The sequence below is a fragment of the Coturnix japonica genome, chromosome Z, assembly GCF_054131305.1.
Source record: "Coturnix japonica strain WE chromosome Z, WE-NBRP24, whole genome shotgun sequence".
In the NCBI taxonomy this organism is placed as follows: Eukaryota; Metazoa; Chordata; class Aves; order Galliformes; family Phasianidae; genus Coturnix; species Coturnix japonica.
The window spans coordinates 3,937,610-3,951,913 of record NC_140702.1 but is presented as its reverse complement, the minus strand read 5'-3'; the positions used below and the strand labels follow the sequence as shown (position 1 = coordinate 3,951,913).

The 14,304-nt window shown below is 45.0% G+C and overlaps 1 protein-coding gene and 1 long non-coding RNA gene across 4 annotated transcripts; both read right to left on the bottom strand.

Annotated features, from left to right (window-relative positions):
- Positions 1–697: 697 nt before the first annotated feature.
- LOC146753579 (myosin-binding protein C, slow-type-like) lies at positions 698–6,669 on the bottom strand. 2 transcript variants are annotated; one of them, XR_014940033.1, is made up of 4 exons: positions 5,990–6,669; positions 4,954–5,080; positions 4,634–4,758; positions 867–1,142 (listed from the first exon to the last, which is right to left on the bottom strand). XR_014940033.1 is itself a non-coding variant. In XM_085530624.1 (3 exons), exon 3 carries the CDS (start codon positions 1,168–1,170, stop codon positions 841–843), a length of 330 nt encoding a protein of 109 aa, XP_085386750.1. In that variant the 5' UTR covers positions 1,171–4,758; positions 4,954–5,080; positions 5,990–6,669; the 3' UTR covers positions 698–840. The 2 variants fall into 2 exon arrangements, 1 of the variants encoding a protein (XP_085386750.1); XM_085530624.1 differs by having other exon boundaries at positions 698–4,758.
- Positions 6,670–7,375: 706 nt separating this feature from the next.
- LOC146753578 (uncharacterized) lies at positions 7,376–13,414 on the bottom strand. 2 transcript variants are annotated; one of them, XR_014940040.1, is made up of 5 exons: positions 13,339–13,414; positions 11,172–11,473; positions 10,506–10,772; positions 8,316–8,531; positions 7,376–7,527 (listed from the first exon to the last, which is right to left on the bottom strand). It is a non-coding gene; the product is annotated as an uncharacterized LOC146753578 (long non-coding RNA). The 2 variants fall into 2 exon arrangements; XR_014940039.1 differs by lacking the exons at positions 7,376–7,527; positions 8,316–8,531 and having other exon boundaries at positions 9,941–10,772.
- Between the last annotated feature and the right edge of the window lie 890 nt (positions 13,415–14,304).

Here is a 14,304-nt window from a genome sequence, read left to right as displayed (position 1 = left end):
CTGTTGAAACTAAGTGTCAAATCTAGGCAAGAAAGAACCTAGGAACTGAAGGAACCAAGAGGGTCCTTGAACACCAGTCCCATGGTTGCAAGTCACTATGCAAACATATTGAACCCAAAAGAACATCTGTCCTGCAGGAAGCCAAAACCTGAGTTCCTTTTACTTAAGACCCACTGTGAAACATCAAAACACATAAACATGTGATAGTCAAACCACTGGCTGCCTTTTCATGACCCAGAACAGTACTCCTGGCTTCCTGAACAGACTCCTCATGGCCTCTACCATTGCCACAACTGTGACTGTCAAAGGCACAAAGGAAATATGCTCACCAACGCAGTCCTTAGTTCTTTGTGTGTGATTTGCAGATATCTATTTTACTTTGAGCTCTGGGAATAGTCAGCTCTACCAAGTCTCTTACTGTGAGTAGCAGACTCACCTATCCAGATGCAGCCTCCAACATAAAGGCATAGTAAAAAGGCAGTGTACTACTAGGAGAAGTTCCTGCTTCTCCTGCCATGAAAGGCTGCACGTACAACATGCACTCCAGCCTCACTGCACATACTTATCTTAGTCAAATGTTTCGGTGAACAAGAATTACAGTTTGGGATCTCAGGCACAGGAGAGATTTGAATAATATCTTGAATATTGCTTCCATTGTACATAAATCAGTAATTATTATTCTACAGACAGACTGAAACAGGTCTTTGTGCCATACTAAAACCAAATACTTTCTACAAACCCAGGCAATCAAGTCTAGGGAAAAAACCTCAGAACAGACTACTGCAACTGGATCACTGTATAATAGAAACTAGATTTTACTTTACTGTTCTCTGCTGTATTTCAGACAACACCTGTCTCACCTGTGACATGAATCTTGAAGGTGAGTTTCTGGCCAGCAGCCTCGCAGCTGTACTCCCCTGCATCTTTCTTCTCCACCTGGCTCACCACCAGCCGATGCTGTTTGCCCTCTGACTCCACCCTGAACTTCTTGTTCCAGGTGATCAGTTTCCCCTCCTTGTACCAGTTCACCTCCGTCTTCTCCTGGGCCACCTCACAGCTCAGCGTGGCATTTCCTGTTGGTGCAGCCTTCACCTCGTTTTGTACCTTCTGCTTGTTGATAAAGGCATCCTCTGCTTCTGGAACTGGAAAAACATTGGGTAAAACAGACATTAGATATGAACAGCTTGTGACTGGAAGACATTAAAATTTGCTTCTATGTTGTACTGTGCAATTTCCTGCAGCAACACTGCTTCACAGTGTTTATCACACATTATAATGCATCCTCAGCACAGTCCTTATGGTCATCCCATCCCTCTCGGTAGTCTTTACTATCAGCTGGGACTCCTAATTTTCAGATTTCTTCTAATGAAGACAATGACAGATCTTCATCTGTGTGTCTTTTTGATATTGCTCCACTCTATGCTGGAGATCAGCCAAATACAGCTCAATTAGGAAGACCTCAAAATCAGGAAACCATAGAAAATTAAGAGCAGAAAACCATCTTTTGACTCTACCCTATGGCAATGATATAGCCCTTAATATGGTGAATACTTGGCCTACATTAGATTTTGTAGCTCCGTTTTATGCATAAAGCATGGTTTTCCACTCTCAGCAACCTCTGATTCTTCAGAGAACTGGCTGAGGTCATCTCCTCTTAATACCTAACACATATAGAAGAAAGTGTTTAAAGCCCACCTTACCCTTTGTGACAACAAATGGAGTTAGCATCAGAAAGACATCAAGTGTAATTGGTTAGGCATACACACTTCAGTTAAGGTGGTTCAGTTAATCACCTTGCTAAGTGGTGTCGATTGATACATCGAATCTTTAATTGATTACTTTAATGACTGTTTTATCTGATTCTTTTTTTACCAACAACTGGTTGCTGAGAGCTTTCATGCTAGTTCCTATTTGAGGCGTGGGAGAACAGATAAACCCTAAATAAATGGGCTTCCACTTCTATTAAATGGTTTGCCCTACAAAAGGCTGTAGAAGTGCAGAATATTTCTGACGCACTTACATCATGGATTTCTCTAGTGCTAGCCAGCTTCTAACAGCAGCCCAATTTTGAAGAAGCTTCCTATGCTTGTTTGGGTCCCAGGAAAGATCCCAGGGTCCTGATGTTGATACCAAGACAGAGGCTCCAAGGATGAATGCAGGACTAGCAGGTGTGAGGGGGACTGACATTGTCTTTTATTTGCAGTGGAGACATGGAAGACCACTCATTCAGATCATTCGTGCAAGCATATTCAGGCATACCCAGCTCAGGTGACCGGGAAGGCTCCTGCTCCCCAGCAGTCATGGCAAACCCTTCCAGGACCTGTCCCCTATCTCCTTCCTCCCCGCTGTCACTCTGTGAAGCCTTCTGCTGCCATCCCTTTCCCTTCCTTCATGACTTTCTCCTCTGCATGCTGTCTGAATTCTGAGTGGCAGCAGCTGCCCAGGAGGGTAAGTTCAGCTCAAGTTGCTGTGCTGCTGACCGTTGCAGTACGTGCAATCCCAGGATTCACACCACAGCTCTACCACCAGCACTGCAGTCCACTGAAGGCCAGGGAGCAGGGCAGCAAGCCAATGCAAGAATGCAGTTGATACACTCTACATTTGATCTCCCTGCTTGTATTGACTGTAGAAGCATCATTCTCTCCGCCCATCTCCAACAGCCCCTGTTTTGACTGATGGTTTTCAGGGGAGCTTCAAGTTGGATGTTAAGAAAAACTTCTTCTGAAGAGGAATGGTGATGTGGTGGCACAGCTTTGCAGGGAGCTGGTGGGGTCACCATCCCTGGAAGTGTTCAATAACCATGGAGATGTGGCACTGAGGGACGTGGGCAGTGTGCATGGTGGGATGGGTTGAGGCTGGATGTGGGGATCTTTGTGGTCTTTTCCAACTACAATGATTTGATGAAGATCAGAAGGCTTGCTTATTAGCAAGACAACAAACATGGCCTAGACCAACCAGGTGATGCAAAACTTCTCACAAATGCAATGGAGCTTTGGCCCACTTCAAGTAAGGATTTCAGCGTGCACCACAAATACTGAGAGAATGAGATGGCAGAATCAGCCCTTTTTACTCTAGTTTTCTATAGGTTTCCAAGGTGTGCAGCACTTGTTTCTTTTAAGCAAGAAGGTCTAATCTGCATCCCATAATGCTCAACACTGAGCACCTAACATTCACGATGTCCTTAAAATGGGATTGTTCTGTGCTACCAGTGGAACCCTGGGGTAGAGGAACCCTGAAAATCTTTCTGAGTGCAATGGGAAGAGGATTAATTAAGACTCAGAAAGCCATTGCACTTTGGGAGAAGCTAGTAAGATGAGGATTTCTGTAGTGAAAGAGCCAGCCACTCCAAGAGTACTCATAATCCCTCCTGACTTTCACACCACATCATTTTGCAGTGAGGGCTGGACTGGCACGTCATGTTACAGTGGTACACATGAGAAATACAGCAACGGTAGCTAGGCAAGCACTCTCCACGTATGGCAGAGGAGGAGGTATTACATTACCCTGTGCAGCCATGAGGTCATCCGGTCTGAAAGAGAACAGAAAACCTTTGGTTTCTGAGGCAAACAGCTAATAATAGCCCTCAGCTAGTAAAATTCAAGTGTAAAAGCACTACATTTCTGGGTTTTCCCCCTACACCTCTGCAATAAGACGTGGGCTGGCTTTGGCTGCTGAGGATTAACTTGGTTGATTCCAGTTGTTGCCATAATCTTTCTGTCATCATTTATATTTCATTTTCTCTGACAGATACCTCCCAAATCTATCCTTTCTGTAATCCACTCTTTGCTGAAACTGCCAATTTCCTGAGCCAAAAGCATGAGCTACACAACTCACGGAACAGATCCAAAGGCCACAGAATCACATCCACGTGGTGTGGGAACAGTGAGAGCTGATAGTTTAGAGTCTACACCACAGGCAGCAGCAAAACTGTCTACTACAGGAGCAGAGATATATTGCACACCAGGGACTGAAGGAGCAGAATGCCCCAAGACGGAGAGAGCAAAGACTGCAACCTTTACAAGGGAACAGAACGCAAGCTATGCCCTGCAAGGACACCAGGTCTGTGTGAGCAGAAAGGCAGTAGACTCCCAGTACAGTTGCTCCTCCACAGAGCTGATCAAATGCCAAACCTTGACCAGGATTAAGCTCCAATGTGTTCACTGCCATAAGAAAGAAGAGGAGAAAACAGATTCCCTGTCCTGATCAGCTCAGAATACAAGACGAGAACTGTAAAGTTAACAGAGAACAAGTTGACTTATGAGCAAAAACCAGTAGAGTGCAGCTACAAATAAAACAGAAGACAAACCCTCGTCATCAGCCAGCTCACTAATGGTCACTCAGAATGCAGCTGATGTGCCCATGGCTATCTGGAGTCTAAGTTAAAATTTACCGGATCTTGTGCAAAATATACTGACACCAGAGCAATCTCTACTGCAGCTGGAGTGAAAGATCTACCTCCGTGCTAAACTCTCAGACTAATGAGAAACGTACAATTAGAAAGGTATCAATGGATTCACGACTGATCATTACATTTACAGAACATGAAACGAATGGTCGTCAACGTGGGATTCAACAAGCCAAAGGCAAGTGCAATGCCTCTGACTAAAGGTTCTTAGGACACTGACAACCAAACCTTCTCAGTGCAGCCACAGTAGAGATCTGTAAATAGTACTGTTGAAATATCAAGTGCCAGAGCAGTGTTGCACATTGTACAAATCACAGTTGGACATCCATGGACAGCTGATGATAAAAGTAGTCCTAGGGGAAGAGATAGATAAAACATTGTTAAAAACAAATAATCATTTTAGCTGCACGTTTGTAAGCATTTCTTGTCTTCCTCGCCAAAACAATTTCATGGCAGAATCAAGAGGACACGTTCACACAGACATTTCCACAGCCAGACTATGGAAATATGGAATAATCAAAGAATATCAACCAAAATGTGTTTCCTACCAGTTACATCAATATTGAAGGTGAGTCTTCTCCTGGGCCACCTCGCAGCTCAGCATGGCATTTTGAGTCAGTACAGCCTTCACCTCCTTTTGTACCTTGTCCTTGTTTGTAAACACGTCTTCTTTCTCTGCAGGGACATCACAACAGTCACACCGTTTTGCTGTAGTCTGTGGCAGAGCTTACTCCAGTTCCCTGTTTTCACTATACTTGCCCTTGACAGGGAGCATCATGATGCCTCATTAAGACAGGTAAATGCTTTCCCCTCTATTTTGCCTTGGGAAATGATAGGCATATCATATCATATCATATCATATCATATCATATCATATCATATCATATCATACCATATCATATCATACCATATCATATTACATCATATCGCAAAGCTAAACATTTTGCAGTCTGATAGCAGATTTGGACATGAGATTTAGAACACCTGCATGCACTGCTGAACCTCCTCCCTTCTCTTTTTTCCTTCTGATGTCTTTCTACATTTCCAGTAAATCAGAAGGGAACAGCCCTCTAGAACAGGTTGCCCAAGGAGACTGTGGATGCTCCATCCCTGCAGGCATTCAAGGCCAGGCTGGATGTGGTTCTGGGCAGCCTGGGCTGCTGCTTGGCAACCCTGCACATAGGAAGGAGAGGGTTGGAACTGGATGAGCACTGTGGGCCTTTGCAACCCAGGCCATTTATCAGTCTGATTATTGGCATTTTCCACCTCATTGTGTCATTCAAATTTTGTAACCAGATCTCTTCAAACACCTCCCCTTTTCTCACTCCTTGCATGCCCGGTGTGCTCTTGCACTGTAACCCTGCAGACACCAGCTGACTACAAGAGCTGCACAAGTTACCCTCCTTGCCTATGGTTTGTTGCAGGAATTCATTCCTGGATGGAAAAGCACATGTAGAAAAATGTTGATATGACACTAGTTGACCAAAATGTTTTGCACCAGAGGGGCGGCAAGTTGATCCTACAAATGCAAGACACACAAAATGAAGCGTTCCTTTCTCTCTGGGATTCCAAGCATTTTCTCACCTCTGACTTTCACTTGGAATGTTGCTTTGTCATCTTTTGTTTCACAGCTGTAGCTCCCTCGGTCTTTCAGGGTCACATTTTTGACCATGAGCTTGCGGTGCATCCCCTGGGAGATGATGCTTGTCCTCTGGTCCTGCTTCACCTCTGTTTGATCTTTCTTCCATACGACAGCTCCGCTTGCAGCTGACACCTCACACACCAGCTCCAGGTCTTCAGAAGGACTGACTGATATTTCTGGAGTCGTTTTGGGCTTGTTGACAAAATCAATGGCTTCATCTGAAGAAAAAAAGAGAAAGTGGTTTACATCCTGACTCAGGCTTCTTCAGTACAGCATTAAGATACAGTTAGAACTGATTGTAATGTCTCTGCTCATTACATTTGGGTGATTGAGTTTCACCTCTGGAGGTACTCACATACAAACGTCTGCTTGATTCTCCTGTGTAAGGAAAGAGTAAGTTCTATGCAGACAGTTCTTATTTCTTTTAATCAATTCTGTATTCTGCACATGTTCTTCTGAAGCTAAAATGAAGGCAGCTAAGTAACGTGTTTGCAATACATGAACAAACCTATTCAACACCTTGTCTCTAAGCTAACAAGCAGCGTTTGATGAGCACATCAGTATTTCATGCCCTTCATTCCATCCAGACACAACCTGCCTGAGGAGCAAGCTGATGGCTGTCAGCTACAGGCAGACCTAGCTTAGTATTGCATTTCTTATAGCAACAACTGTTGCTTTCAGTCACTGAATATACCAAGGCCAATTGCTATGCCAGGCACATTTATGGCATCAGTGAACAAATAATGAGTTAAAAATTGTAATAGACAGGAGCCATCTATTCTTTTAAAACTAGGTGACCAAAGAAGAACGGTCCCTCTAGAGTCAAGCTGTTTAGAACTAATAGCATCAATCAGTATCACATAGATAGATTACTTCCCTGCCCTAAGACCAACTTGTGAGCATTTGGTGCTCCTAATTAAGCCCTCTTGATGGCTTTTTTGTCTGAGCCATGTGACATTTTGTGATAGGAGTTACTGCTAGTGTTCCCTTCACCCTACACCAAAGTAGGAGGTATCCATTCTCAGGGAATCATGCAGGCTTCCTCTGGATTTGATGCTCAGAGACAGCCCCAGAACTTTTTAAATCTTAGCTTAGCTCTCATCCAATAATGTTCATCAAACAGTGCAACTTGTCCTTTGGGGATGCCTTTGTTCTGCATCAACCAGTTCCAACGGAGTCTTCTCGGCTTGTTTTAGATCAGTTTTTCAACAGATAAAGCCAGGGTCTTTGAATTACAAAGTGAAATTGCAGAATGCATGATTCTCAACCAAACAGAATGGGAGGTGGGATGCAGGGTGAATACCTGAGCCAACACCACCTGCAAGCAATCCTCCAATATCTTAGGAATCTCTAGCCATCCCAAATCCAGTATTGTGCTTGATCTATCATCTCTGCTGAGTTTTTAGCCAGCTGATGGTGAGCATCATGGTGGAGATGGGTGAGCAGTTGGACTAGAGGGTCTCAATCAACCTTAAGGATCCTGTGATTAGAGGAACATGAATGTGCTGTTAAAGGTCACAAGCGCTGCACTGCAGCATGAACATACACAGTGAAAGGTTTCAGTAGAGCTTCAGTTCATAAATGAGGACTGGGTTATGGATAACAGGATCAAGAAATAAACCAGAAAACAGATCTTAACGCCAGGTTCTGTGAATGCAGCCAGCTGAATTTCACAGATATTGAATTTCAATGACAATTTCTTGTGTTATTTTACCCTCCAGCTCCACCCTGAAGTGGAACAGGTCAGTGACAAGCATTACTCCTCCAGGCTTGACCGGACAGTGCTTTACTTGCACTATGAGCTAATGGCTGTGCTTACAGCACCTCAGGGAGACGCCTCGGAGATCACAACATCGTTCGGGTACAGCAGGAAACACTCAACACTCCAAATGTGGAGTTTAATTTGTCAAAAGAGGAGACAGGATTCCCATGCTAAGAACTTAGGACCATTTCAGTCATAGGTTTAAAGATGATGTAAGTGCTGAGGCAATTCATGAACTAGAAGAATGAAGCCCAGATGTCAGGGCTCAAGTCATGACTCCAGCCCCAGCTGGAGATAAGGCTGTCTTGAATTCATCACAACACAGTTACATTATTTGCTCATACTGTGGATTTGCACAGGGACAACAGTAAGGTCAGAATTGCTTCAATAGAGCTATGCAATCTTTGTCCTAAATACTGGAAACCCACAGGGTTGGACATATAAAATGAATTAAGTCTGAAGTGCTTTGCATGGATTGCGATCCCATGTTTGCCTCACAAACTTACCTGAGACTTTCCAATCAAAAATCAGAGTGTCATCTCCAATTTTGCAGAAGCATGTTCCCTTGTCTTCTTTCGTTACAGCTGAAGCCACAAGCTTACGCACTTTCCCTTTATCTTCCATTTTGAATTTCTTACTGGTCGTGATTTCTTTGCCATTTTTGTACCGCTTCACCATGACATTGCAAACAAATCAAGCCTAATAGATGGAGTCAATTAGGACTGAAAAGAAAAACACAATTCCTTTATGGAAATTAATTGGAGCTCAAAAGTTAGATGAGGAAACTGGCCCCTATTAACACACAGTGGAATAATTGACTTCAAAGATTCAAAATCTCACCACTGTCTTAGCCAAAAGTTTAAGCCTAAGGCCACAGTCCTATTTTACTCTGGGTAATGGAGTTTGCTTTCCAGCTTCTTGTTAACATATCATTTCAAAACAGCGCACACAACTGAGTTGGGTCTGTTGAGACAGCGCAGTCAGAGCTGCTAAAATCAAAGTCTGGATTATGCATGCATTTGTTCTGCAGTTCCAAGAACACGCATGGATAATACAAATTCAACAACATTCTACAGCACGCCTGTCTTTTAGGAGCTCGAGAGCCAGCTGATGGACACTGGGATGCCTGAGATCCTGTCAATAGATTTAACTCCATACTATCATACAGTCAAATTTCATTCATTTTTTCAGCAACTGTCTCTTATCATTGTAGTCCCCTCACCACTGCTGGATGTGAGCCCAGCCACACAAACGCAGCTGCTGGTTTTCACTGCAGATACTGCAGGAAGGAGGAACAGCCTCCGGACTGGACCAGCTGAGCGTGGCCCTACCAGGATTTGCTCCAAAGGTCTTATTACCAGTAGTGCTTCCTGCTGAAATACATGGGGGTCCTCCTTTGATTCCAACCCCAACCCACCCCACCATGCCCCCTGATAACATCCATCAGGGCCACATCTCCACAGTTCCTGAACACCTCCAGGGATCCCACCACCTCCCTGGGCAGCCTGTGCCAGTTAATTCTGTGGGCAGACCTGCCAGTATGAAATATTATGCTATCGTGACAAAGAGAGAGAAGAAAAGCAAAATTAAGACTAGCTGACAAGTCTTGGCAGGAAGTTCTGCTCTCCATCAATTTAGTCCCGTTATTCAATTCTGTTTGGAGCTGTCTCCATGCCTCTCTGGAGTTTGTTCATTGAGAAGAAGCAATTAAGTAAGCTCTCCAATGCCAAAGTGCATACACTACTCTAGGGCTTTGTTGTTTCTCCATGGATCAACAAGGGTGACAAGCCAGAAGAATATGATGAAGAGCCTCATGCATACTCAGTGTAAAAAAGAACAAGGCAATTGTTGCTGGGAAGAAGGTGCATTTGCATTTGTGTCATCTGCAGAGGGTACTGCAGAAATGGAATGTCTTCCACTGGAGCAAACAAAGGGCTCTCGTTTATTGCAATCAAGGCCCAGCGTGTGGATCTCAGAGATCAGACCTAAACCCTGCAGCAAAACAGAGACCTGCGTGGGAAAGTTCAGTTTCTCCCTACATCTGTGTAAGAAAAAGCCCACCATGGAATGACAGCTAAGTAAACATCCCTGTGACTCGTCACAGGTCTCTTCTACATGTCAGTGCTGAGCGATTCAAGATATTTAATTTGGTCTTCTTGCCAGATTTACTAAGTGAAAATCAACCAAACATCTCCTTCTACTGATTAAGAATGCTCTAAACATTTTTCTGCAGAGGTTTCCACCCAGTGACAAACAGCTCCTCCCATCACGAATGTTTATTTGTTATATTTGGTCATGCAACGCTGATTGATATTATTGGAATGATTGCTTCCCTACTTCTAAACTATTCCAGTGCAATCAGAAAGGCTGTCTGAACCTGGAGCTGAAAGTACTGCTCTATGGTGATGCAGTGGTAAACCTGGTGACTGAATGCACTGGCCGATAGCTGTGAACTGCAGACATTCATCAGCTGGCATGAAGCAATCTGGTTCAGATACCAAGCAGCTGGGTAGATTGGCTTACCCTACACTCAGTGCTATCATGTTTAGGTCATTACCAGGACTCACGTCAGTCCATGGGATGCAATTTCAGGTATTTGGTACAGGCAGTGAATGCCTGCAGCCCCAGTTCTAATCATCATATCACAGCAACTATGCCTTGAATGGAAGAGGAAAGGAGAAGGATCAAAGCAACACCTCTCACTCTCATCTTGGTGCTGACATCAACATTTTTGGCAACAAATTTCACTTCTGCTCCATCATCGTTCTTGGTGACGTTCTTTATCATTAGGCTGTGAGTAGTTTGGGTTCTCTTGATGATACAGGTCTCGCTTTCCTGTAAGACTTTACCATTGATGTACCAACTGCCGCAACACGTTGTTGTAAGGTCAATAGTAAACATGGCATTCCTTCCAGGTACAGCTTCACCAGTTGTTAGTGGGGATTTCACAGCCAGGACTGGTTCTGAGGAAGAACAACATGGATGTCTTAATGCTCTTTAGATGCAAGTCTGGGATCTCATTTAGAGATGGAAGATTAAATCATAGGTACATTTCTACTTCTCCCTTTGCATGAGTGCTGGAATAAGCACTTCTATGCTTCAAATCTGTTACAGAAAGTTCTGCCTCTTGCACATGTGAGATATCAAAAGATAATAATATTCATGTCTCTGTCACAGAAACATAACTTGTATCACTTTAGTGGTAGCTGGAGGTTGATAGGAGATAGGAGAACTAGGAATAAGGGAAAGTCTTTGGTGTGTTAATGCACTACTATCCTTCAAGTCAAAGAAAACAACTTTAGGGAACCAACACAGCTGCTCAGCACACACTGACCCATTTCCATTGGGGCTTTTGTGCTTACCAAGGTGCACGCTCCCTGGGAATTCCAGAGACGGGCTCTGTCCATGCGCATTGACTGCAGACACTCGGAACTGATCATCAGCCTCTTCAGACAGATTGCTCACCGTGAACTCTGGGACGGGGACATGAGACTTGTGGCACTCACCCAGGTGAAGCCAGTTAGTTTATTGGGTTCCACAATGTAGCCATCGATTGGAATGGGGAGGTGCATCTTCGGAGGGGACCATGCCAGCGTCACTGAGGTTTCTGTTTTATTTTTCACCACGGGGTCAGCTGGGGGCTGGGTGGGAGGTTTTCTGGGAGCTGAACAGAAATAAATACAGAAATATTAGCATAAGGTCATGTAGGCTGGAAAAGACCTTCAAGATCAGCAGACTCAACTTTCAGCATGACCTACTGAGTCCCACCATTAACTACTGTGCTACCTGAGGACATACATGACAAGCTTATTCCTGCAGGTATTTGCATAGGGAATATATTCACCCTCTGGTTGCTTCTGAACATTTTAGAGGTTAAATTCCCATCAGACTTTTTCACTGTATGCAGCCACTGATACAGGCAGGAGGCTGGGAATTACCTGATGGGCTCTAGTTACAGACTACTGACACAGTAAAGGATTGATTTCATTTCATTTTGGCCATCAGAAGGTATGGTGTCTGCTTTATGTCACCCAATTATAATTTAAGACTCCAATTATAATCATATGGAGAACAGCGCATTTAGGAGAACTCATCTCATCTCAATAAACCTGAATGAAATCACAGAATCATAGGATCACGGGAGGGCTTGGGTTGGAAGAAACCTTCAAGATCATCCAGTTCTAAACACCCTGCCATGGGCTGGCTGCCCACTAACCAGCTCAGGCTGCCCATCACCCATCCAACCTCGCCTTCAACACCAAGGACAGGCATCCACAGCTTCTCTGGGCAGCCTGAAATGGAAGCAATGAGCCACACGTTGAAGACACTGAAATATTCATTACTGTAGAGAGAGCCAAATACTCCATACATATTGCCTGCCTGGTCAATTGCATTAAAATGCCAACAACAGACTCATCCAGCTCATTGAAAATGGTGTGAACATGGCGTACAGGATTCTTCCAGCAGCTAGTTAGATCTGCAGAGAGCAAAGACAGGAAATCTCAATGCCATACAATTTTCCTGACCCATCCTGACACATAACTGCTTTGATGTGCACTGTTACCAGCCTGTCAGTTGCTGTTAGTCAGTGCTGGATGCCAAAGGTCCCACTAACACAGCATGAAGCCAAAAGCTAGACGCTGGAATCAGATCTCCTGACCTTACCATCAGAAATTGAGATGTCATATTTTGCTCAGAGGTGCCTGCTTGTAGGAGGGACAGCTTCCGAGCTTTTTCTGCTCCAGGAACCAGCTTGAGCTCCAGAATTTAAACAGCAGTCAGAAATTAAACTGAGCTTTGTCACCTCCATCAAACAGAAGGAGTGGTTGGGTGGTACAGCTTTCCAAATAACTTAGAAACTGGCACAACAATCAGATGCCTACCTTTTCTTTTTGAACTTGTTAATACATAGAGCTTAATAGCATCAGAATGCCCCAAGCACTTCAGATAACATGACAGCTATAAACCCTTCTTTAAGGATTCCTTAGAGTAACTGTAATTCAGTGGTGCTGGTGGGAGAAGGGAAGTCGTGATCTTCCCAGATGGTGAATAGAGTTGATGTTCACATGCAGACTGGTGCTGCAGCACAGCCAGAAACCACTCATTTGGGAAACACAGCACCAAGAAAATAATGGGAATAGCTTCATAAAATCAGGCAGCTTCACCCAAATTTCTGTCTGATCATCACAGTGGCCCTCCTTTGGACCCACCCCAACAGCTCCACATCCTTCCCAGGCCTGGACACAGTGCTGCAAATATGGCCTCACAAGAGCTGAGCAGGAGGGGACAATCACCTCCCTCTCCTGCTGGCCACCCCTTTTTCAGTGCAGCCCAGAACACGCATGGATCTATCTTTTTCATATGTATATTCCCATAGATGTACATATATATACCACACCTACACCCCCACAATCTGCTACAACTTCATATTCCTCCCCACAGTCCCCGACAGCCCCCAGTAGCCCCATATCACCCTAAGGCCCCCACAACCCTCTATCTCTCCATACACCACCCCTTCAAGCCCCATACCTGCCCATATCCTCACACAGCTCAGCTGCCTTCACCTGTGCTCCTGACGCTGACACATTGCAGCCCCACATCCCCCTCTGCCCCCCCCACAACGGCCACTCCCACGCACTGCGGCTCAGCCAATCGGAGCCGGCGGAGCTGCCGCTGCCCAATGGGAGGCCGGGGGAGGCCGGCGCTGGGACGGGGAGAGGAGAGAAGAGACAGAGGCAGCACTGAGGTGGGATGGGCTGATGGGGAGTGCGGGGAGGACAGGGGGGTGTGGGGCTGTGGGGGGGCAGAGGGGGATGTGGGGCTGCAATGTGTCAGCGTCAGGAGCACAGGTGAAGGCAGCTGAGCTGTGTGAGCAGTTGTGTTTGAGTCTGGCTGCAGCTCTCTTAGACCCCACTGAAGGGCTGAGTGCCACTGGGAAAGGATCTCTGTGTGGAGATTGCTTCTACTAGAGGTAGTTCTGTAAGACTGTTCTATAGAGCTGTGCAGGGGCTGTAAAGGGAGTTGAGGGGGAATCTAGGGGGGATATGGGGCTGTGGTGGGCCATAGGAGGACTAGGAGCTCTAGGGGGCTCTGAGGGATTTAGGGGTTGTGGGGAGAAGTAGAAATGTACCTATGATTTAATCAGAGACATGAATATCCTTATCTTTTGATATCTCACATGTGCAAGAGGCAGAACTTTCTGTAACAGATTTGAAGCATAGAAGTGCTTCTTCCAGCACTCATGCAAAGGGAGAAGTAGAAATGTCCCTATGATTTAATCTTCCATCTCTAAATGAGATCCCAGACTTGCATCTAAAGAGCATTAAGACATCCATGTTGTTCTTCCTCAGAACCAGTCCTGGCTGTGAAATCCCCACTAACAACTGGTGAAGCTGTACCTGGAAGGAATGCCATGTTTACTATTGACCTTACAACAACGTGTTGCGGCAGTTGGTACATCAATGGTAAAGTCTTACAGGAAAGCGAGACCTGCAT

Coding starts and splice junctions, on each gene's coding strand:
- LOC146753579 (XM_085530624.1), bottom strand. CDS start 1,170: ATGTCTGTTTTACCCAATGTTTTTCCAGTTCCAGAAGCAGAGGATGCC.